Here is a 24,151-nt window from a genome sequence, read left to right on the forward strand (position 1 = left end):
CAGGGTTAGGGTTAGTAAAGTCATGGTTTGGGTAGTGTGAGGGGCCACCTAAAAATGTTGGAAAAAAACGCAAACGCGGTAAAAACGCGCTAAAAACGCATACAAACGCATAAAAACGCTGCGTTTTTTTCATGCATGCTCATAAAAATGCTTGAAAAAAACGCAGCAGTTGTATGCTTATGTATGCGTTTTTTCAATGCGTTTTTTTGCGGGAAAAACGCGCTGGAAAAAAAAGCAAGTGTGAAACTAGCCTAATGCCAATTATTTCTCAGACTTCTAGAATACACAAAGCACCTTAAAGGACTGTACTCCCACAGGTGAGGGGTGCAGAGTACACACAGCGTCTTTTAGCACAGTACGACCACAGATATGGGTTTCAGAGTACACGCAGCATTGTGTTTGCAGAGTGTGCAGTCAGAATCTCTCCCTCTCTCCAGCTTCGTCCTATCCTTACACTAATGAGAGCACAATGGTTGCAGCACTTGTAGTCACAGGCCGGTTACGTGCTGCACTGGCCAATAATTAGCATGGCAGGCATGGCTCCTGGAGTGCACAGTCTAGCTTGTTTATTGGCATCTTTGCAGCCTTTCAACAAGCTTTATTAGTCTGGTTAACCTGAACAGGAAAGTGGACGCACTGTAAAAAGTATGTGTTCTTGGTTCGGTAACAGGCAGTAGGTGTCCAGTACGGACCCCGCACGTTCCAGCTCAGGTTCGCTCATCTCCAGGTACGGCCTGGGACTGAAATTCAGCCCTGACATTTGAAATCACACAGGCCCATGCTGTCCCCGTTTCCAAGCACCAGATGGGATATATTACTAATATTACCCTGGAAGAAGGAAAGCAAGATTTACTACAAGACCAATATTTCCAATGATACCCGTGGCCTGCTGGGGTAAGTGACGGAGTCAGCGACTTTGTGCTCCGTCACAACTCTTAACAGTATGGGTGTCATGAGAACAATGATTCTGTTAACAACATGGCAGGCAAGGCAGCCCCACTACTAGACAATTGCCAGTCCGGCCCTGACCATCCCTAAGGGTCTTTACGTGATTTCATAACGCACCCTATTCGGACTCTACCTGTTAATATGTGTAGACCAGCAGTTTTGAAGGTGGTTGTTTATTGCTGCTGTTACCACAGAAAATCTCAATCTTTTGTACTGGGTGAATTTTTTAAGTCTGAAAAGGATCAACCATAGGTGTAATGCACATGAGAGCAGTGGCTGTGCACAGCCTGACATGACACTACCCGACATCCCTCACCTCATACTATCCTATCCAGAGCTACACGGACAGAGCAGGCGGCAGCGCGGGCAGACCGTGACGTCACTATCGTGCGTCGGTTCTTGGAAGGACCCCGGCGCAGGTTGTCCCGGGAAGGGCAGAATCATGTTCGGGAGGACCGTGCTCCGTGGCCTGACGGTTACCGGGAGAACCGGCATCCTGTGTGTGGTGAGGACCGGTCTGCGGCTTACAACAGCTGAGAATGGAGATGATGGGTGCAGCGTGCAGGGTCCGCAGCCGGTGCACAGCCGCGTCCCCGCTCATGTCATTGTGATGTGCTGCAGCCTCCGGTGCGGGGTATTCTCAGACAACAGCACAGTTATGTGTCTGCTGCAACCGCATAGTAATGATGTAACATATAACTATCAGTGCTGTACTGTATATATACACAGCTGTCAGTGTGATCGGTGCTGTACTATATACACACACAGCTGTCAGTGTGATCAGTGCTGTACTATACACACACACACACACAGCTGTCAGTGTGATCGGTGCTGTACTATATACACACAGCTGTCAGTGTGATCGGTGCTGTACTATATACACACAGCTGTCAGTGTGATCAGTGCTGTACTGTATACATACAAACAGCTGTCAGTGTGATCAGTGCTGTACTGTATACACACAGCTGTCAGTGTGATCAGTGCTGTACTATATACACACAGCTGTCAGTGTGATCAGTGCTGTACTATACACACATACACACACAGCTGTCAGTGTGATCGGTGCTGTACTATATACACACAGCTGTCAGTGTGATCGGTGCTGTACTATATACACACACAGCTGTCAGTGTGATCAGTGCTGTACTATACACACACACACACACACACACACACAGCTGTCAGTGTGATCGGTGCTGTACTATATACACACAGCTGTCAGTGTGATCGGTGCTGTACTATATACACACAGCTGTCAGTGTGATCAGTGCTGTACTGTATACATACAAACAGCTGTCAGTGTGATCAGTGCTGTACTGTATACACACAGCTGTCAGTGTGATCAGTGCTGTACTATATATATACATACACACAGTTGTCAGTGTGATCGGTACTGTATGTATATACATACACACAGCTGTCAGTGTGATCAGTGCTGTACTGTATGTATATACATACACACACAGCTGTCAGTGTGATCGGTGCTGTACTATATATACACAGCTGTCAGTGTGATCGGTGCTGTACTATATACACACAGCTGTCAGTGTGATCGGTGCTGTACTGTATTTTCACATGTAGCTGTCAGTGTGATCGGTGGTGTACTGTATATACACATGTAGTTAGTGTGATCGGTGCTGTACTGTATATACACACATATCTGTCAGTGTGATCGGTGCTGTACTGTATATACACACATAGCTGTCAGTGTGATCTGTGCTGTACTGTATATTCACATGTAGCTGTCAGTGTGATCAGTTCTGTACTGTATATACACATGTAGTTAGTGTGATCGGTGCTGTACCGAATATACACACACATCTGTCAGTGTGATCGGTGCTGTACTGTATATACACACATAGCTGTCAGTGTGATCGGTGCTGCACTGTATATACACATGTAGCAGTCAGTGTGATCGGTGCTGTACTGTATATACACATGTAGCTGTCAGTGTGATCGGTGCTGCACTGTATATACACATGTAGCAGTCAGTGTGATCGGTGCTGTACTGTATATACACATGTAGCAGTCAGTGTGATCGGTGCTGTACTGTATATACACATGTAGCGGTCAGTGTGATCGGTGCTGTACTGTATATACACATAGCTGTCAGTGTGATCGGTGATGTACTTTATATACACATGTAGTTGTCAGTGTGATCGGTGCTGTACTGTATATACACATGTAGCTGTCAGTGTGGTTTGGAGTCTCCCAATGTTCATGTAATGTTGCATCTTGTTATAGTTAACAGCAATCTGTATTTTCCATCTTTTTATTGTTAATATTTTCCATACTAATAAATTAATGGCTATGTTCCCACAGGCTGAACATGGAGTGGAGATTTGGATGAAAAATGCACTGCATATTACAATAAGTGTTGTGGATGAGATTTCACAAAATGTTATGCACGTTCTGCAGAGAAAACCTGCAGTGTATATTGATCAGCGCTGCTGATTTGATATTGGCAGGATGTCCATTTATGCTGTAAATGTCACCTAGGTTTTAGTTTTTTTTGCAACTCAAGGGCGAGATGTGCTGCATTTCCTTAGAATTGCCTAATCTGCCATGTCTTTTAGGAACGGCCCTTAAATAATCTTTGGCTTTTCTTTGTTTGGATTTAAAACAGGCCCAGCTCCATGTGAGCTCAAAACACGGTCTGAAATATGGCTACCTGGCATACATGCTGGGTGAGAGGACCACCAAGCGGTTTGGGCCGAACAGCAAAATCATCACCGTTGATGGAAACTTAGCTTCTGGCAAAGGCAAACTTGCTCAGGCGCTGGCTGAGAAACTGGGTGAGATGAGAGAGCAATCTCTGGGGTCTAGATACATATGATTGCTTTGTTTCCTGACTACCTAATGCTGGAGTAATGACATTTCCTCTGTGTTTTGATTTTTTTTTTTCCTTTGCCCAGGTATGAAATATATGCCAGAAGCTGATCAGAACTATGCAAACAAAATCACTGGTGATACCGGCAAGCTGCCAGACAAGTTCTGTGGCCTCTACAGCCTGGCGAAATTCTATGATGACCCCAAGTGTTCAGATGGGAACGCATACCGCATGCAAATATGGATGTACAGTATGCGCATGCTGCAGTATTCTGATGCCCTGGATCATCTGCTGAGCACAGGTACATAAAAGATGTAATTTTAACGCCCTTCTCAATTTGGGATGTAACAGTATGTCCTACATCGGTTCCCCAAGTATGGAGTGGGCTCAGTAGCTGGAAAATAAACCCAAACCAGTATAAAGTGTCATCAATGGGGAAAAAAAAATGTTACAGATCTCTAAAAATATTCACACTAGTCACCTTTATTTTTTCACAACTTAAAAAAAAACACATAGAAGTTTGTAATCACTGTAACCATACTGACCTGTAAGATCATATTGCCTGGTCATTTTCACTGCACAATGAGCACTGTATAAGCAAAACCAATAAAAACGAGGGAGTTTTGTTTAGTTTTTTATTGTGTGTGTAAACATATAACCGTTAAAAACTAAGTTTATTTAGGCTGATATTAAAGTAAAACTAAAAGAAAACCCAAGTGCACAAAATGGTGATAAACTAGCCAATAGAACTAACAATATGTTTCATGTGATACTTCAGATATGTCATATGGTTAATGCAGTCAAACATACAGTGGGGCAAAAAAGTATTTAGTCAGTCAGCAATAGTGCAAGTTCCACCACTTAAAAAGATGAAAGGCGTCTGTAATTTACATCATAGGTAGACCTCAACTATGGGAGACAAACTGAGAAAAAAAAATCCAGAAAATCACATTGTCTGGTTTTTTTTTTTCATTTTATTTGCATATTATGGTGGAAAATAAGTATTTGGTCAGAAACAAAATTTCATCTCAATACTTTGTGATATATCCTTTGTTGGCAATGACAGAGGTCAAACGTTTTCTGTAAGTCTTCACAAGGTTGCCACACACTGTTGTTGGTATGTTGGCCCATTCCTCCATGCAGATCTCCTCTAGAGCAGTGATGTTTTTGGCTTTTCGCTTGGCAACACGGACTTTCAACTCCCTCCAAAGGTTTTCTATAGGGTTGAGATCTGGAGACTGGCTAGGCCACTCCAGGACCTTGAAATGCTTCTTACGAAGCCACTCCTTCGTTGCCCTGGCGGTGTGCTTTGGATCATTGTCATGTTGAAAGACCCAGCCACGTTTCATATTCAATGCCCTTGCTGATGGAAGGAGGTTTGCACTCAAAATCTCACGATACATGGCCCCATTCATTCTTTCATGTACCCGGATCAGTCGTCCTGGCCCCTTTGCAGAGAAACAGCCCCAAAGCATGATGCTTCCACCACCATGCTTTACAGTAGGTATGGTGTTTGATGGATGCAACTCAGTATTCTTTTTCCTCCAAACACGACAAGTTGTGTTTCTACCAAACAGTTCCAGTTTGGTTTCATCAGACCATAGGACATTCTCCCAAAACTCCTCTGGATCATCCAGATGCTCTCTAGCAAACTTCAGACGGGCCCGGACATGTACAGGCTTAAGCAGTGGGACACGTCTGGCACTGCAGGATCTGAGTCCATGGTGGCGTAGTGTGTTACTTATGGTAGGCCTTGTTACATTGGTCCCAGCTCTCTGCAGTTCATTCACTAGGTCCCCCCCCGCGTGGTTCTGGGATTTTTGCTCACCGTTCTTGTGATCATTCTGACCCCACGGGGTGGGATTTTGCGTGGAGCACCAGATCGAGGGAGATTATCAGTGGTCTTGTATGTCTTCCATTTTCTAATTATTGCTCCCACAGTTGATTTCTTCACTCCAAGCTGGTTGGCTATTGCAGATTCAGTCTTCCCAGCCTGGTGCAGGGCTACAATTTTGTTTCTGGTGTCCTTTGACAGCTCTTTGGTCTTCACCATAGTGGAGTTTGGAGTCAGACTGTTTGAGGGTGTGCACAGGTGTCTTTTTATACTGATAACAAGTTTAAACAGGTGCCATTACTACAGGTAATGAGTGGAGGAAAGAGGAGACTCTTAAAGAAGAAGTTACAGGTCTGTGAGAGCCAGAAATCTTGATTGCTTGTTTCTGACCAAATACTTATTTTCCACCATAATATGCAAATAACATGAAAAAAAACAGACAATGTGATTTTCTGGATTTTTTTTTCTCAGTTTGTCTCCCATAGTTGAGGTCTACCTATGATGTAAATTACAGACGCCTCTCCTCTTTTTAAGTGGTGGAACTTGCACTATTGCTGACTGACTAAATACTTTTTTGCCCCACTGTATGTTCCAGCAGGGAGCCTCTATGTTGTCACCTCCTCACAACAGGCTGAGGATGCAGGGCCCATGGAGAGGATGGGGGACAAAATGAGCTAGATAATCCCAATTGGAAAAAATTCCCAGGTACAATCACACATGGCTTGGGAAACCCTACGTGTTATCCCTACCTGCCAGCGGAGGTTGGCACCCTAGAAAGCAATATGTGGCGCCCCCGCTGCACGATAGCTGTCCCTTACTGAAACTGCATACCCTGTGCTTGATATACATGCAAGGAGCCTAGATCAGACAATCAGCAACTACAGTTGTGGCCAAAAGTATTGACACCCCTGCAATTTTGTCAGATAATACTCAGTTTCTTCCTGAAAATGATTGCAAACACAAATTCTTTGGTATTATTATCTTCATTTAATTTGTCTTAAATGAAAAAACACAAAAGAGAATGAAGCAAAAAGCAAAACATTGATCATTTCACACAAAACTCCAAAAATGGTCCAAACAAAAGTATTGGCACCCTCAGCCTAATACATGGTTGCACAACCTTTAGCCAAAATAACTGCGACCAACCGCTTCTGGTAACCATCAATGAGTTTCTTACAATGCTCTGCTGGAATTTTAGACCATTCTTCTTTGGCAAACTGCTCCAGGTCCCTGATATTAGAAGGGTGCCAAACTTTCTCCAAACTGCCATTTTTAGATCTCTCCACAGGTGTTTTATGGGATTCAGGTCTGGACTCATTGCTGTCCACCTTAGAAGTCTCCAGTGCTTTCTCTCAAACCATTTTCTAGTGCTTTTTGAAGTGTGTTTTGGGTCATTGTCCTGCTGGAAGACGCATGACCTCTGAGGGAGACCCAGCTTTCTCACACTGGGCCCTACATTATGCTGCAAAATTTGTTGGTAGTCTTCAGACTTCATAATGCCATGCACACGGTCAACCAGTCCAGTGCCTGAGGCAGCAAAGCAACCCCAAAACATCAGGGAACCTCCGCCATGTTTGACTGTAGGGACTGTGTTTTTTTCTTTGAATGCCTCTTTTTTTCTCCTGTAAACTCTATGTTGATGCCTTTGCCCAAAAAGCTCTACTTTTGTCTCATCTGACCAGAGAACATTCTTCCAAAATGTTTTAGGCTTTTTCAGGTAAGTTTTGGCAAACTCCAGCCTGGCTTTTTTATGTCTCGGGGTAAGAAGTGGGGTCTTCCTGGGTCTCCGACCATACATTCCCTTTTCATTCAGACGCCGACGGATAGTACGGGTTGACACTGTTGTACCCTCGGACTGCAGGGCAGCTTGAACTTGTTTGGATGTTAGTCGAGGTTCTTTATCCAACATCCGCACAATCTTGCGTTGAAATCTCTTGTCAATTTTTCTCCATGCTCAATGTGGTACACACAAGGACACAGGACAGAGGTTGAGTCCACTTTAATCCATGTCAACTGGCTGCAAGTGTGATTTAGTTATTGCCAACACCTGTGCTGTTAATTACACAAATTAGAGAAGCATCACATGATTTTTCGAACAGTGCCAATACTTTTGTCCACCCTCTTTTTTATGTTTGGTGTGGAATTATATCTAATTTGGCTTTAGGACAATTTTTTGTGTTTTTTTTTTTATTTAAGACAAATTAAATGAAGATAATAATAACAAAGAATTTGTGTTTGCAATCAATTTCAGGAAGAAACTGAGTATTATCTGACAAAATTGCAGGGGTGTCAATACTTTTGGCCACAACTATTCTAAGGGTTAGGGTGGGAAGCTGGGTAACACATGGTAAAAATAGAGAGAAAGGTACTTATCATATCGATGCCGATGAATATTGCATGCTTCTACACCCCTGCTTCGACGCGTTTCTCCTTCGGTGGTTCATCAGGAGGCTGGTACATTCGTGAGAGGTATAGATGCCTATAGATGTTCATACCATGACCCGTGGTGGTGTGCCGATGGGTTGGCATGACAGCTAGAGGTCTCCGCCACACCTCTATGATTGTCATAGCCAGATTGCTATGAGCGCCTCCCGGAGGTCAGTGCTCGTAGGAAGTATTTCTGCTCCATACAGGCGATCTGATCATCGCCTGTATGTAGCAGAGCCGATCGGACAACTGCAGCTTTTAGTCTCCCATGGAGACTATTGAAGCATGCAAAAAGTTAAAAAAAAAAAAAAAAAAGAGTTTTTTTTTAAAAATATAAAAGTTCAAATCACCCCCCTTTTGCCCCATTCAAAATAAAACAATAAAAAAATCAAACGTACGGTACACATATTTGGTTTTGCCGCTTTCAGAATCGCCGATCTATCTATCTAAAAAAGAGTAAACCCGATCGGTTAACGGCGTAACGAGAAAACATTAAATGCCAGAATTACGTGTTTTTTTGTCGCCGCTACATTGCAATAACGGGTGATCAAAAGATTATATCGGCACCAAAATAGTATACCGTATATACTCGTGTATAAGCCGTGATTTTCAGCCCATTTTTTTGGGCTGAAAGTCCCCCCCTCTCGGCTTATACTTGAGTCATATATGCCAGGGGGTCGGAGGGGGAACGGGGGTGTCAGATCATACTGCCCCCCCCCCGGCACGTCTCTGCAGTCCCCCGCTTCTCCCACGGTCTCCCTTCCTTTTCCTTCAGCGGTCTCGTGCTACCGCTCATTAAAGTCATGAATATGTGCATATTAATGACTTTAATGAGCGATACCACGTGACCACTGAGGGAAGTAAGGGAGACGCGAGGGGGCTGTAGAGACCGCGCCAGGAGGGGGTAAGTATATGCAGTATTCACCTGTCCCCGTTCCAACGCTGCTCGCCGCTGTCTGCCGGGTCCTCTGTCAGTGACGTTCAGGCAGCAGAGGGCGCGATGACGTGGTTAGTGTGCGCCGCGCCCTCTGTTGCCTGAACAGTCACTGACAGAGGACCCGGCAGACAGCGGCGAGCAGCGTTGGAATGGGGACAGGTGAATATCTCAGGTGCTGGGGTCCTGAGCCAGCTGTGACACCGGCACCCGGCCCCCAGTGACAAGAGGTGAGTATGTCTTTTTTTTTTTTTTATTTGCAGCAGCAGCAGCATATGGGGGCATAATCTATGGAGCATCTTATGGGGGCATAATCTATGGAGCATCTTATGGGGGCATAGTCTATGGAGCATTTTATTGGGGGCATAATCTATGGAGCATTTTATGGGGGCATAATCTATGGAGCATTTTATGGGGGCATAACCTTTATGGAGCAGCATATGGGACATATTATTTTATGGAGCATCTTATGGGGCCATTATTAACCTTTATGGAACATTATATGGGGTGTATTTTGTATGGAGCATCTTATGGGGCCATCATGAACTGTATGGAGCATTATATGGGGCTCCTGATTCATTTTGGATATTCAAAAACATGTAACCTACTGAGGTCTCAATTAATTTTACGTTTATTGGTATCTATTTTTATTTTTGAAATTTACCAGTAGCTGCTGCATTTTCCACCCTAGGCTTATAAGTGAGTCAATAAGATTTCCCAGTTTCTTGTGGCAAAATTAGATGGGTCGGCTTATACACGAATATATACGGTAATTAAAACTGTCAGCTCTGTGCACAAAAAATAAGCCCACACACAGCCCCATATCACGAAAAGTGGAGATGCTACGGGTATCAGAAATCTTTTACCAAAGTTTGGATTTTCTCCTACACTTCATTGGGGGACACAGAGACAGTGGGTGTTATGCTGCTGGCCACTAGGAGGACACTAAGTAAACCAGAAAAAAAAAGCTCCTCCCCTGCAGTATACACCCTCTCGCTGGCTGAGATTTCTCCAGTTCTTTGCATAGTGTCTGTAGGAGGCACTTGTGTCTGGTTTCAGACCCCACCGTTTTTATTTTATTTTTTAATTTTCTGTAAATTTTTATTTTTTAATTAACGGAGTGAAGGGGGACGACGGTTCCTTTCTACGGCCCGCTCTCCCCCGAACCAACAACAGGCAAGCACGCAGAGTATATCTCCCCGTACACTTTCCTGCGACGAATGGGGCTGATTCCTCTTATGATGGTTCCCTTACGGTCGGTACTCCACGGATATGAGGGCAAGCGCAACAGGATGTAGCACAGGAGTGCAAGCAGAAGGACTTGAGCAGCGCTTTTTCGGATGCCTTGAATCAGCCCCAGAGCTCTCCATCCCCCTTCCACAGGGTGGATCGATTGAGCATACCCCTTTAAGACCTCCTCCAGCTCTGCTACATCGTCCGGAGGATGAGACAAGAAGACCCCGGACAGCGACGACCTGCCTGAGCACAGGAGTGGAGGTATGGGGTCGGTTCCTGCCCCCCCGGGAGATGCGCTGACCTAACGTCAGCGGTGGTGCACCGGCGCTCCATCGCGGCAACCCCCCGCTCTCAGCACTCGGTTAGGCCGAAAAAAAAATATGCAAAACACAAGCCGCGGAGACACCCTCACATGTTTCTTAACGCAAGCAATGACTAGCCAGGTCTTTCCCTGGGAAGGAACAACCACGGGAAGGGCTGTCTCCAATGAAGGAAACCACCTATGCCAAAACATGATATCCATCCACAGACAGCTGTTTCTGGGTATTGCCTCTCATCAGTGTGGAGTAGGAAACTGGCCAGTAGGAGCAATGCCTAGTAGAAGACTGTGAAAAATGAGGATGAATGAACTCATGGAGCTCAACATCCAACATTGCGGAGACACCATCACATGTTTCTCAACGCAGTGATTCTAGAGCAATGCCCCCATCCCTTATGGGAAATATGTAAAAATATGCAAAACACAAGCCGCGGAGACACCATCACATGTTTCTCAACGCAAGCAATGACTAGCCAGGTCTTTCTCCGGGAAGGAACAACCACGGGAAGGGCAGTCTCCAATGAAGGAAGCCACCTATGCCAAAACATGGTATCCATCCACAGACAGCTGTTTCGGGGTATTGCCCCTTATCAGTGTGGAGTAGGAAACTGGCTAGTAGGAGCAATGCCTAGTAAAAGACTGTGAAAAATGAGGATGAATGAACTCATGGAGATCAACATCCAACACTGCGAAGACCTGGCTAGTCATTGCTTGCGTTGAGAAACGTGATGGTGTCTCCGCGGCTGGTGTTTTGCATGTTTTTACATATTTCCCATAAGGGATGGGGGCATTGCTCTAGAATCACTGCGTTGAGAAACCTGTGATGGTGTCTCCGCAGTGTTGGATGTTGATCTCCATGAGTTCATTCATCCTCATTTTTCACAGGCGGAAAGAAAAGTCACCGGCTTTTCCGGTCTACTAGGCCGCAATTTGATTAGCGCCGCCCGCGCTAACGTCGCCGCCCCCTCCTCTTGGCGCCTCTCATTACTTCCGAGATGCGCAATTTTATTCTCGGGGGCCATGTCTTCAGCTGCCGTTAACCCTTTCATGAGCGCTATGCCTGCTCTGGACAGCCGGATACCGGGTGACACCACAAGGCCACCGGTTTTTCCTCCCGGGGGACCCAGCACAAGACCAGGTAAGCTGCATCTACCCTCAGATTAAAGCTTAACCCCTTCACGGCACATTTCCTGCAGCTGCAGACAGACTCTGCCGTTAACCCTTTCAGGAGCGCTATGCCTCAATCGAAGGAGGCTAAATGGGCTGTTAAAAAGTCACACTGAGTTTTTTACTGTGTGTACCACCTGCAAGTCTGCCTTACCCAGTGCACAGACTAATCCATTATACACGGACTGCGACCCGGACTGTGCCCTGACCTGCGCTCCAATGTCCCTCGCCGCCGCTGCTGACGGGCCTCCTGCGTTTAGTATCTCTGACTGGGCTGCGTCCCTGTCACGGTCGGTGGAGTCTCTGACCCAGGCAAAAAGCGTCCTTACCTCCCGTGGAGGGCTCTGGCGTCGGCCGAGAACCGTCTCCCAGCAGGGACCATACTCGTCCAAGGGATGGTCAGCGCCTCAGCATCGGCGACTCCTGTCTCTCGCTCGCCCTCTCCTGAGGTTCACAGCGAGCACGGCTCAGAATTCGAATCTGACACGTCAGCCCCTCAGAATCCCCCAACTGATCAAGAGTCGCTTGATTCTCTTATAGAATCAGTCAACAGGATTCTGAGGTTGGATGAAGAAAATATTCCCGCTCCAGCACACCCTAGCTCATTTAAGGGAACCTAGCGGGAGCGCACGTTATTTACCAGCCGTCCAGTAACATAGGGATCGACCTCATGAGCGGTTCACAGGGCAAGTCTACTCAGGCTAAATACCCTTTTCATCCAGACCTAATGTAGAATTGGTTACAGTCCCCTCCGGTGGACCCTCCTGTATCGCGTCTTGCTTCTAAAACGCTCCTATCTGCTTCTGAGGGTTCCTTAGTCAGAAACCCCTCCGATTGTCAAATTGACTACCTTGCCCGTTCAGTTTTTTTTTAAGCTTCAAGAGCAGCGGTTTTTTCCATCTCTCGTGGCAATTTGGGTCACTAAGGCAATGGCCTCTTGAGTAGAAGTCTTGATTACTTCCTTCCAAGGCACCAATCTTCCTCCGGAGGCAACCACTGTCGCCAGGCAGATAATTCACGCAGCTGACTTTGTAGTAGACGCTTCTTTTGATGCTGCCAATTGCGCGGCTCAAACTGCCGCTAATGTGATCTCCATTAGAAGAGCCCTATGGCTCCGCGGCTGGCGGGTGGATGCCACACCTAAAAGATTGTTGTCTTCTCTTCCCTTTCAAACGGGTCGTTGTTTTGGAGAGAAACTGGACCAACTCATTTCCGATACTACCGGGGGAAAAAGTAAATTCCTTCCTCAACAATAGGGGCTGTTCGGCCGTTTCGCAACCAACAGCCGATGAGTTTTCAATCTTCTTGCAACAATTTCGGTTGGTCCTCCTCTACCTTCTCTTCCGGATCAGGTGGGTCCCCGCGTGGATACAGAGGCTCCCAGGTCTCACACAGACCTAACCGCTCTTGCAAGCCCAGGCCTAGGGCTTCTGGATCTAGCAGAGTCCAATCTCATAGATCTACCCAATGACGACAAGTGGGTCAGGGAGATGGTGTCCTCCGGATACGAGAGAGAGAATTTTCTTCTCCCCCTCCAATTCAGTTTTTTCCTTTCCTCCCCCCCCCCCCCCCAAGGAAAAAGACAGGAGCCTTCCTTCGGGCTGTTCAGGCTCTGCTAAAGGTCGGAGTCATCATTCCGGTCCCTCATCGCGAAAGGTTCAGAGGATTATAGGACTATATTCAAACCTTTTTGTGTTTCCTAAAAAGTACTGGACGATGTGACCCGTTCTGGGTCTCAAACTGTTAAATCAGTTTGTCAGGGTACAGTGATTCCGAATGGAATCTCTCCAATCAGTTGTCGCTTCCATGGAAAAAGGAGAGTTCCTAGCATTCATCGACATCAAGGTCGCTTACCTTCACATTCCGATCTGCCTGTCCCACCAGCAGTTCCTGCGTTTTGCAATTCCCAAGGAACACTTCCAGTTCCTTGCCTTGCCCTTCGGACTCGCCACCGCCCCCAGGGTCTTTACCAGGGTCATGGCGGCTGTCATGGCCATTCTCCACTCTCGGGGAGTGGTGGTGTTACTGTATCCGGATGACCTGCTCATCAAGGGTCTGTCCCTTCCAGCCTGCGAGGAATCCATGGATAACAGTAAATACACTTTCTCGCCTGGGGTGGAAGATAAACTATGGAAAGTCTTTCCCAAAACCGGCTCAGCAGATTCCCCCTTTAGGGATGATCTTGGACACTTCCCGCGGGTTGGTCATTCTCCCTCCAGGAGAGACCCAAGCCTTACAACAGGCAGCGCAACTGTTTTCTCACTCCATTCGTTTCGGCATGAGACTTCTAGGAAAGTTGGTGTCAGCGATGGAAGCAGTTCCACTTGCACAGTCCTACCTCTGTCCCTTACAACACGCGTTGCTGTTAGCTTAGGACAAGAACTCGTTCTCCCTGGACCGTCGGATCCCTCTGTCCCTGCAGGTCAGGCAATCCCTCAGGTGCAGGTGGTGGACACTGAGGTCCTCCCTGAATCAAGGCAGGTTTTTTTCTCCCTGTAAGATGGTTGGTAGTAACCACCGACGCAAGTCTCCTCGGCTGGGGAGCAGTCTTTCATCGCCACACGGCACAGGGTCATTGGTCAACCCGAGAGTCAGTCTCCCTATCAACATTTTGGAGATGCAAGCAATCAGATTAGCTCTACGGAGTTTCCACCGTCTTCTCGCAGGTCACATCAGGATCCAATCTGATAACGCCACGGCTGTGGCGTATATCAACCGCCAGGGAGGTACCCCAGTTCCGGTTCCCGTACATCTTCCCTCCTTTTCCCTCGCCAGATTAGCCGCGCCGAGCATGGTATGCAGAACTAATACAACTAGTTGCCGACGTCCCCTGGCGACTTCCAGATTGCATGGATCTACACTCGCAGGGCCCAATTGATCACCAGAACTGCGGGCCCTGTCTTTGACGGCATGGCCGTTGTATCCTGGATTTTAGCACAGGCTGGGTTCTCTCACAACGTGATTTCCACCATGATTAGTGCTAGGAAGCCTGTGTCCATGTGCATCTATCTCCGCACCTGGAAAACCTTCTTTCGTGGTGCAAGGATCATGGTCGATCATCTCTGGTGGGTTTTTTTCCATTCCAGCCATATTGGAATTCCTTCAATCTGGTTTAAAATCAGGCCTCGCGCTTAGCTTGCTCAAGGGCCAAATTTCGGCCTTGTCAGTGCTTTTCTGACGAAAAATTGCCACCAAACTTCAGGTCAAGACGTTCATTCAGAGAAGTTTCCCATGTGGCGCCTCCTTATAGAAGGCCATTGGAATCATGGGACCTTAACCTGGTTCTCGGGGCCTTACAGGAGGCTCCTTTCGAACCGGCGAAGGACGTGTCACTGTCCGTCCTCTCTTGGAAGGTGGTCTTTCTAGTGGTAATTACGTCAATCAGACGAGTTTTGGAATTGGCAGCTCTGTCCTGCCATTCCTGAATTTTTCATCAGGAAAAGGTAGTTCTCAGGACGTCCCCGTCCTTCCTGCCCAAGGTCGTCTCCTCTTCCATCTCAACGAGGGTATTGTTTTGCCTTTCCTTTTGTCCAGCGCCAGTCCATCGCATTGAGAAGGCCCTCCACACCCTGGATGTGGTTAGGGCGCTGAGACGGTACATCTCGCGGACGGCTCCCTGCCACAAGTCAGATGCCCTGATCATGCTTCCAGAGGGCATAGGAAGGGTCTAGCCGTGTCAAAGCAACGCTAGCCAGGTGGATTCCCCTAGCGATTCAGTAGTCCTACTGTATCAGGAACGCACCTGTCCCAGTGGGGATTGAGGCGCACTCTACCTGGTCAGTGGGCGCCTCTTCGGCCATTCGGCACCAGGCCTCGGCAGAACAGGTCTGCAAGGCTGCGACTTGGTCCATTCTGCATAATTTTTACAAAATATTACCAATTTCATTCTCAGGCCTGTCCGCAAGGTTGTGACTTTATCTAGCCTGCATACCTTTACAAACATTGCCTAATTTATTCTCAGGCCTCTGCGGATGCAGCCTGCAATCTGCAGTACCTCACTGTTGACTCAGTGGTACATGGGGTATTAGCAGATGTATTCTCCCCACCCAGGGACTGCGTTAGGACGTCCCACTGTCTGTGTCCCCCAATGAGGCGTAGGAGAAATAGAGATTTTTGTGTACTCACCGTAAAATCCTTTTCTCCGAGCAAATCATTGGGGGACACAGCTCCCACACTGTTTAGCCTATTGGCTCACTGTAGCATTCTTAGGCTTTGACTTAGTTATGGTTATTATTGACTGTTTATGCTCCTCCTGCTTTTTTCACCGAACTGGAGAAATCTCAGCCAGCGAGAGGGTGTATACTGCAGGGGAGGAGCTAGCTTTTTATGGTTTACTTAGTGTCCTCCTACTGGCTAGCAGCAAAACACCCACTGTCTCTGTGTCCCCCAATGATTGGCTTGGAGAAAAGGATTTTTCGGTGAGTACACAAAAATCCCTATTTTTTTTCACCACTTAACTGAAAAAGAACCAGACATGTTTGGTGTCTATGAACTCGTAATTACCTGGAGAATCATAATGGCAGGTCAGTTTTAGCATTTAGTGAACATAGTAAAGAAAACATACAAAAAACAAGTGTGGGATTGCACTTTTTTTTTGCAATTTCACCGCACTTGGAGTTTTTTTTTCCAATTTTCCAGTAGCCCAAAATGTTAAAACCAATGGTGTTGTTCAAAAGTACAACTTTTCCCGCAAAAAATAAGTGCTCACAAGGCCATATTGACCGAAAAATAAAAAAAAAGTTTTGGCTCTGGGAAGAAAGGGAGCAAAAAAACGAAAACGCAAAAACATAAACTGGCCTGGGGTTAAGGGGTTAATTGTTGCTGCCGATTTGCTTAATACATTTGTAAATTGAAAATCCCTGAAACTATGGCATTCAGCATGTGAATGGAGCATACATGAGGCTGTTGAGTTTGTGGTGGAAGACTCTTTGCCATTCCGCAAATCCGGACCGTGTTTCACAAATGTCTGCATTCAGCCTTATTTTTATAGTAATGGAATAAGTTCCCACTTGTTAGAATATGTGTATTTTTACTCTGTGGCTATTGAATTATATCTTTATAGAACATATTATAAATGAATACTATATATAGCTTTTATGTATAAAATAATAGATTCCTGTTCCATATAGCAGATACTTATAAAATGAAGTTTCCTGTATTAGGAGGCCCTCCTTGGGACAGGTGACATCGGGGACCATCCGTATCTGTCTGGAGCAGAAGGGGTTTTAGAATAGTGCAATGTTCCTGCACGCTTTTTAATAACGGGCTAGTTTAGTATATTGAGGAATGCAGTGGAGATACTTGGAGTGTTTGTTCTTTCTTCCTTAGGTCAGGGGGTGATTCTGGAGCGCTCCGCCTTCAGTGATTATGTTTTCCTTGACGCCATGTACAAAAGCAAATACATCCGCAAACAATGTGAGTAGATTTCAGCTGAAGCATGCTTCTGTTTGCCTCAATACTTCTATGTCATGTTTCTAAAGCCGCCTCCTGTGGAATTCCTATTATCTTCTAGCAGACTTGTAAGTGTCGCCCCCTTTGTCTCGAGGGTACTTGTCAGGGATAACGTGTCTATGAAAGCTGAGGCACTGCGGGATAGACCACGGGAACACATTTACAAGGACTCCTATTCTGTGGTCATCTGATGCACCTAAATTTGTGTTTTATTCATGTGCCAGTTATTATGCATATAAATAAAATACAAATTTCTGGGCTTTGGAGCACTGATAACAATAGATTAGGTAGAATGTGAAATATGCACAAAAGTTTACTAAAGCTCATAGTACATAGAGGGAAAGTTGCTCCAAATTAGTAACTGAAGTTTATTTAACTGCACTGGACTTCTATGGGCATTGTAATAGTGTACATGACATTGTGTGACTGATAGCTTACAGTTTTGGCAATTTTTCCCTCTTCAGCTTCTTGCCACTCCCCTCTCCAAAGGCTTTCATAGGCACTGTAATGTTTGTCAACTGTATAGTGGCTGCGGCCAGGTATTACACATCTGCCACTATTCAAATGAATTGGTGGATGTGCAGCACCCCGCTGTGACTACTATACAGCTGATGGAGATATGCTGTTCTGTTCTGCAACTTATCAAAGGTGGCCGGCTCTGGGAACAACTGATCGGCGGAGTTGCCTGGTGTCGGACTCCCACCAATCTGATGTTGATGACTTATCCTGAGGGTGCAATCAGACGGCCCTATAAAGATTGGAACACAGTGCACGGACTGGCCATCAGCTTTCCCGACCAGATCACGTATTTCTATGCAGCTGTCACACACAGGTCAAGGCAGCCGCTGGCCGGTCCATGCTCTGTGTTGCAACGCCGCTCCAATTTAGAAAGCCGTCTGACCCCGCGCCCTTAGGATAAGTCATCAATATAAAAGTCCCAGACAAGCCCTTTTATCAATGCGGCAGGCATGATCAGTGCAGGAGACACAAGAAATGACTAAACGCAGATTAATAAACCTGTTTCTTTGATAAGATATATTACAAAGTTTCTTATCTTCACTTGTTCTAGTGATTAATGAAAAAATAAGTGTAGTTTGTTACTATTGAAATTTTAAGTCCTATTTATGAATGCCAATTATTGACTTTTCTTATTTTTCTCAGGCGTGAATCATTATAACGAGATCAAGAAAGTGAGCATTGATGAGTTCCTGCCTCCACACATAGTTATATATGTGGACGTTCCAGCAGCCGACGTATACAAGAAAATACAAGACAGAGGAAATGTAAATTGTGATTTTTTTTTTTTTCAAGTGACATTGGTGTGTAATGTCTGCTACATGTGATTTTTTTTTTTTTTTTTTTTTTCTTTTCTTTTAGACAATTGAGAAGAAAGTTGAGCTATCTTATCTGCAAAATATTGAGGATGTATACAAAACATCCTTCCTTCCACAAATCAGGTGAGAATGTAAACATTTTCAATAAGTCTTTGTGCCCTTTATTGATTTCTCATCTGATGTCGTCATTGTTGATCTTTTTTTTTTGTTTATTTTTCCACTCTAGTGAGACATCAGAGGTATTGCAATATAGCAGTGCTCAATCAGAAAATGTGGAGCAGGTAAGGAATTTATATTCAAACAGCCAAAAGTTTAGGTATTGTTTTTTTTCTTCACTGAAGTCAATAAATAAAAACATAAATGATCTGGTATGCACTGGTATTAACCTCTTCACGACCTTCGCCGTACTAGTACTGCTCTGCGGGAACTGCATTTCTGCCCGGAGCAGTACTAGTACGGGGGCACGATCACCGCGGCCTCATGCTGAGCACCGCCCTGGTCGGGTGCGGGTGTCAGCTGTATGTGACAGCTGACACCCTGCAGCAATGCTTACGATTGGTGCTAGCACCGATCATGGGCATTTAAACCCCTCTGATGCTGCTGTCAGTAGTGACAGCGGCATAGAGAAGCATCGCGCAGCCTCCAAGACTTCTCCCGAATATCCCCATCCTCTTGAATTCTTTGCCCCAACACGTCCGACTATCAACCACATTCGGATCCTTCAAACGGAACCTGAAAACCCACCTCTTCAGGAAAGCCTACAGCCTGCAATTTCCCCGCTACCTCCTCACCACTATCGGAGATATAGCCTCAACCAACACCGGAACTACTGCAACCCCCCCCAACCTACTGTCTCCTTCCCCACCATCCTGTAGAATGTAAGCCCGAAAGGGAAGGGTCCTCTCCCCTCTCTATCAGTCTGTCATTGTAGTTTTGTTTACTGTAAGTGATATCTGTAATTTGTATGTAACCCCTTCTCGTGTACAGCACCATGGAACCAATGGCGCTATATAAATAAATAAGAATTTTAAAAAGAAAAATGAAAAATGGTAAAATTGCTGTTATTTTTGCATCTTAATAAAAAAAATGTAATCTGTTCTATTATTTCTAAACACTGTTTTTCGGTGATTACTTTGTATCTCCATTCATACTGCACCCACACACACACAAATGATACACCATTTGAAAAGTAAACTTTCCCCCTTCAGCAAGAAAATAGCCAAACAAACCACACATCCACGATTTGATCACAAAATACAGTTTAAACATTAATTTTCATAAACCTGCAGTAAGGAAAAATGACCTGCAGGTGGCACCACAGTACCGTAAAGCACACTACCACAAAGCTGCTTACAGACATCACAAACAAATCCAAACCTTTGCCTTGGGGGCTTTCCAGTTTGCCGAACTGCTTGTCTAGCCTATTTTAGCCAAACTGGAGGATTGCATACTTCACTGTAGGTGAGGCACATATGCAAACACATTTGTAAACATGCACTTGCTATAGAATTGCACACTTGCTCCGTTCATACTCCACCTACACAAACAAATGATACACCATTTGAAAGGTCAAATTACCTGCAGGTGGCAGCACACTACCCCAAAGCACACCTACCACAAAGCTGCTTACAGACATTACAAACATACCCATACATTTGCCTTGGGGTCTTTACAGCTTGCTCAAGTGCTTGCCCAGCCTATTTCAGGCACATTGGAGGATTGCACACTTCACTGCAGGTGAGTCACTTATGCAAACACATTTGTATACATGCACTGCTTTTTCGCTGATTACTTCGCCCCACACACACACACGGTACACCATTTGAAAGGTAAACTTGCTCCCTTCAGCAAGAAAAGAGTCAAACAGACCACACATTCACAATTTTATCACTAAATACAGTTTAAACATTCATTTTCATAAACCTGCAGAAAGACACAATGACCTGCAGGTGGCACCTCAACCGGAAGACATTTTTTGGCCTCTACTTATCAAGCCAATTTATTATATTACCAATCTACATATATAAATACCTGTCTGTGTTCATCAAATACATTTACATTTGGCCAGCTGCTTTTTCTGAAATTGCCTGCGCTCCCGACGACCAATATGCGAAAATTTCGCACGGGCCAAGCTAGTCAAATCATAATATAAATTATGTGTACCTCAAAGTAACACCATTAAAAAATACAACTCGTGGCTCAAAAATTTTTATCGACAGAAAAATAATGCTGCTTTTTGAAAAATATAAAATGTCATGTCCAAATGGGGCATAACATGTGCATCTATAAAGGGTTAAAGTTTTTGTTACATTTTCAAAAATACTAATGAACCTTTACATTATTGTGTATAAATGTGTATTCCTCTCTCCTACTACTGAGATATATATATCTGGCAGATTGCAGAAGACATTGAACAAGTAAAAATTACTAAAGCTCCATGGATTGACCAGACTGACGTCTCCTTCCATCATTTACGTATGCTGTGAGTGTTTTTGTATTCTTGATTCTTGCTAAGGTTAGGTGGATAATTGATTCTTCAACTCTTTGAAAGGAGTCTGAAAAAATAAGTGGAGGCTAGCTAATGGATAGCTCGGATAAGGATTTTTCACTACCGCCTCTCTTTTTTTTTTTTTTTTTTTTTGTTGCCCACGGCTCTTGTTTACGTGGCTGTAGCAGTGACATCCTGTCTATGATACATGATCGCTAAAGCCAGTCATTGGCCTCGGCGATGATATTGAGGTAGACTGCAAAAGACCGCTAAGGCTGCAGCTGTCACGTGTAGACTGCACCTCACTGCTGCAGCCCTGTAATCAAAAACTCACTTGGAGCAGCGGAGGAGGAGGTGCTGGAGCAGCGGAGGAGGAGGTGCTGGAGCAGCGGAGGGGGTGGTGCTGGAGCAGCGGAGGAGGAGGTGCTGGAGCAGCGGAGGGGGTGGTGCTGGAGCAGCGAAGGAGGAGGTGCTGGAGCAGCAGAGGGGGTGGTGATTCAATAGGAAGGCAATTCTTACCGTATTTGTTACTTTAAAGCATTACCTACTAGTGTCTCATTTTTTCCAATTTTGGCCAACCAATTTTAAGTATTTGTACAGTCTTAATGTGCAACATTTAAAGGGTATTTAATTTCTTCGGTGGTGTTGGGTTTTTTTGTTGTTGTTTTTTTTAATGGCAATTGTCAGATAGTGGCTTGATTTTGGCTTACTTTATGTATATATGTCACATTTTAAACGTAGACCAAGAAAGGATCAAACTGTGTTCAACATTAATGAAAAATGTGATCAAACCAATGGGGGAATCATAAAAAGTAGTTGTTTGTGATATTGGGTCAGGTCACATTAATGTTTGAACAATAACAAGTGGGATCTGTCATTAACATGTTCGCTTTGTACCAGGTTTAGTTTGTCTCATCCAGTGATTGCCCTCTTTCAAGACAAGGTTGCTCAGATTTGGCTGCTCCATCTTGGGTGTGGGGGATTTGGAGGAACTTATTATAATGGTTTATTGACAACTATGGACAACATATATTTTACATGGAATAACATATGAACTGTTTACTGACTAAGGGTCATCTCTTCTGGTACTGAGCAGGTTATACATGGCATGATGTACTGAGAGTAATGGCTAAGCTAATTTATAGAAACAAGTATTTGCTGTTATTTTGATCCAGGAACTTATTAGACTGCCGCCTAGGACAGGTCTTAGCTTTTTGTGTAAGGGAAATATGACCACAGTGGACAGTTAGCAGCGCCTTCCACCTTATCACATATCACGTACTGAGGCATGATGGACTTGATACAACTTTTTGTCTGTTGTTTAGGTTATTCTATGCCCATAGTTATGTAACTTTATGAGCTCATGAATGGTTACAAGGTGTTAACATATTTAAATGTATTGTCTTACCTTTTTATGTTCTTGTGCCATCTTAATTCTAGAGTCCAGGACAAATACAATATTGTTGATCTCTACAACCTGCCCATCTACATCCCAGAAGTCACCGTTGGTGGATTAGACTTCGACAAGCTTTATTATCAGTTCAGAGATGTAAGATTTCTCGTCTTTTTCATTTACAGATGTTTGTACTAAGCCTTCTTGCTTAATAGACTTTTTAAAACTCCTAAAAGTATTTGTAAAACTGTTGCTTAAATTTAAAGGTGGGGGGGGAGTAAGAGACGGATACAACATATCAAAACGCTGTTTGCTCACTCTATTCCCCGTGACTCCAGCGGCGGCCGCTCCACTGACTGGACAGGAAGCCATGGTCCGTGCTAGGCTGCAGCCGTCATGGTGCCTCGAAAAGCGTGTTCTCACTTGGTCCTGTGATGACGCGCTGTTCACGTAACTTTACCACTGCAGCCAATCAAAGGAGCGGGACGTCAACACTTCCTGTGCCAATGGCGCAGGATACACCATACGTAGCGCTAACCTCCTAGTGGCAGTAACCGTAACCCTTGTCCCCCAATGTAATAAGAAATAGAAATTTAAAGTTAATTTCTTCCTAAAATAAAAAAAATCACTAGTAATACTATGACTCTTAAGTCACTTTTCAAACTGCTTTTCAGCCTTGGTTATGTCCTGTTTGTAGGAAAAGCTTGGTGACCGGAAATCTGTTTCCCGAACGGCCAAGTTACAGTAATCCATCCCACACTAACATAGCACCGCAGGCGTGCCTGATATAGTAGCAGCCATATTTGGGGTGCCCTGCTTTCCATGGAACTGACATACAGATAAATAAGTTTTCTTTTTTTTTTTTTTCATAACTTAACAGAAGGACACAGATGTGAAGATATTTGGGTTATTTTTTTTAATTTTGGGAATTGTCTTTTTAGTGCTATGTAAGAGCTACAAATCACTTTTTTTTTCCATTTTGCAGCTGCCTGGAAGAAAATATACAAGGGGATACAATGCAGACATGGGGGACAAGAACATTTGGTTTAAGTGAATGATTTTGAAGTTGTTTTGGATCATGGCGTCTGCTCCCATCAATGTTTCCACCACTGACTAGCAATACTCTTTACATCAGACTATTTGCAATCAGGGAGTAGTCACGGTCAAGCCGCAAGCGATGGTGAATATCGCCAAGAACATAATTTAATGCATCTGTTAGTCCATAAATAAATATCTTTTCTTTGAAAGTGTCATTGTTTTTACAGTAGCTTCATTAGCTGTAGTTACATGAATTACACCCAGGCGCTAGCACACAGTGGTTCATTAATGCTACCTTTGCCCTGTTCCACAGGGAGTGTTACTAAAAAGGGTGACTATCAGCACAGATTGTGTGTAGGCACATAACCTATTGACAAGGGGAGTCGTAATACCTAATGGTCAGTTTATTCATACATATTCCATTGTTGTTCGTAACCTTATATCTTTTGCTAAGCCAGTCCCTTTTCTGCTGTGGATGATCAATAGTCGGGGCTGGCTTTGGTTTTAAAACGAGCCAGTTACCTAATCCTTTTAACACAAACCAGTAGTCACCTGTGGTCAGGAAGCTTTCTGCTGTGTGTAACCCAGGGGTGCACTGCACAACCTGCGGTCCTGGTGCGGCCCCCCAAGCATTGGGTCGCAGTAATGCCTGTGTGCGGCTGTTTGCATACAGTTTCCAAAACAAAAAAAAAAGCCAGTTGGCAAACAGTCATCTGTGTCCCCTATCAAGTATATGAGAACTACACTCACTG

General features: G+C 44.8%; 1 protein-coding gene across 2 annotated transcripts; it reads left to right on the forward strand.

Moving 5' to 3' along the window:
* The first annotated feature begins 1,286 nt into the window (after positions 1 to 1,286).
* On the forward strand, positions 1,287 to 23,611 carry NDUFA10 (NADH:ubiquinone oxidoreductase subunit A10). Of its 2 annotated transcripts, none has more exons than XM_073577547.1 (10): positions 1,287 to 1,453; positions 3,575 to 3,743; positions 3,864 to 4,079; positions 17,024 to 17,110; positions 18,308 to 18,429; positions 18,524 to 18,603; positions 18,707 to 18,761; positions 20,877 to 20,962; positions 22,409 to 22,517; positions 23,347 to 23,611. In XM_073577547.1, exons 1-10 carry the CDS (start codon positions 1,391 to 1,393, stop codon positions 23,413 to 23,415), a joined length of 1,056 nt encoding a protein of 351 aa, XP_073433648.1. In that variant the 5' UTR covers positions 1,287 to 1,390; the 3' UTR covers positions 23,416 to 23,611. The 2 variants fall into 2 exon arrangements, with proteins under 2 accessions (XP_073433648.1, XP_073433649.1); XM_073577548.1 differs by lacking the exon at positions 1,287 to 1,453 and adding an exon at positions 1,479 to 1,603.
* The last annotated feature ends 540 nt before the right edge of the window (positions 23,612 to 24,151 follow it).

The sequence above is a fragment of the Dendrobates tinctorius genome, unplaced genomic scaffold (genome assembly GCF_039654945.1).
Source record: "Dendrobates tinctorius isolate UK_male_01 unplaced genomic scaffold, ASM3965494v1 ptg000056l, whole genome shotgun sequence".
Lineage (NCBI taxonomy): Eukaryota > Metazoa > Chordata > Amphibia > Anura > Dendrobatidae > Dendrobates > Dendrobates tinctorius.

Coding starts and splice junctions, on each gene's coding strand:
- NDUFA10 (XM_073577547.1), top strand. CDS start 1,391: ATGTTCGGGAGGACCGTGCTCCGTGGCCTGACGGTTACCGGGAGAACC. Junction 3,744..3,863: donor GGCGCTGGCTGAGAAACTGG/GTGAGATGAGAG, acceptor TCCTTTGCCCAG/GTATGAAATATATGCCAGAA. Junction 18,430..18,523: donor AAATACAAGACAGAGGAAAT/GTAAATTGTGAT, acceptor CTTTTCTTTTAG/ACAATTGAGAAGAAAGTTGA.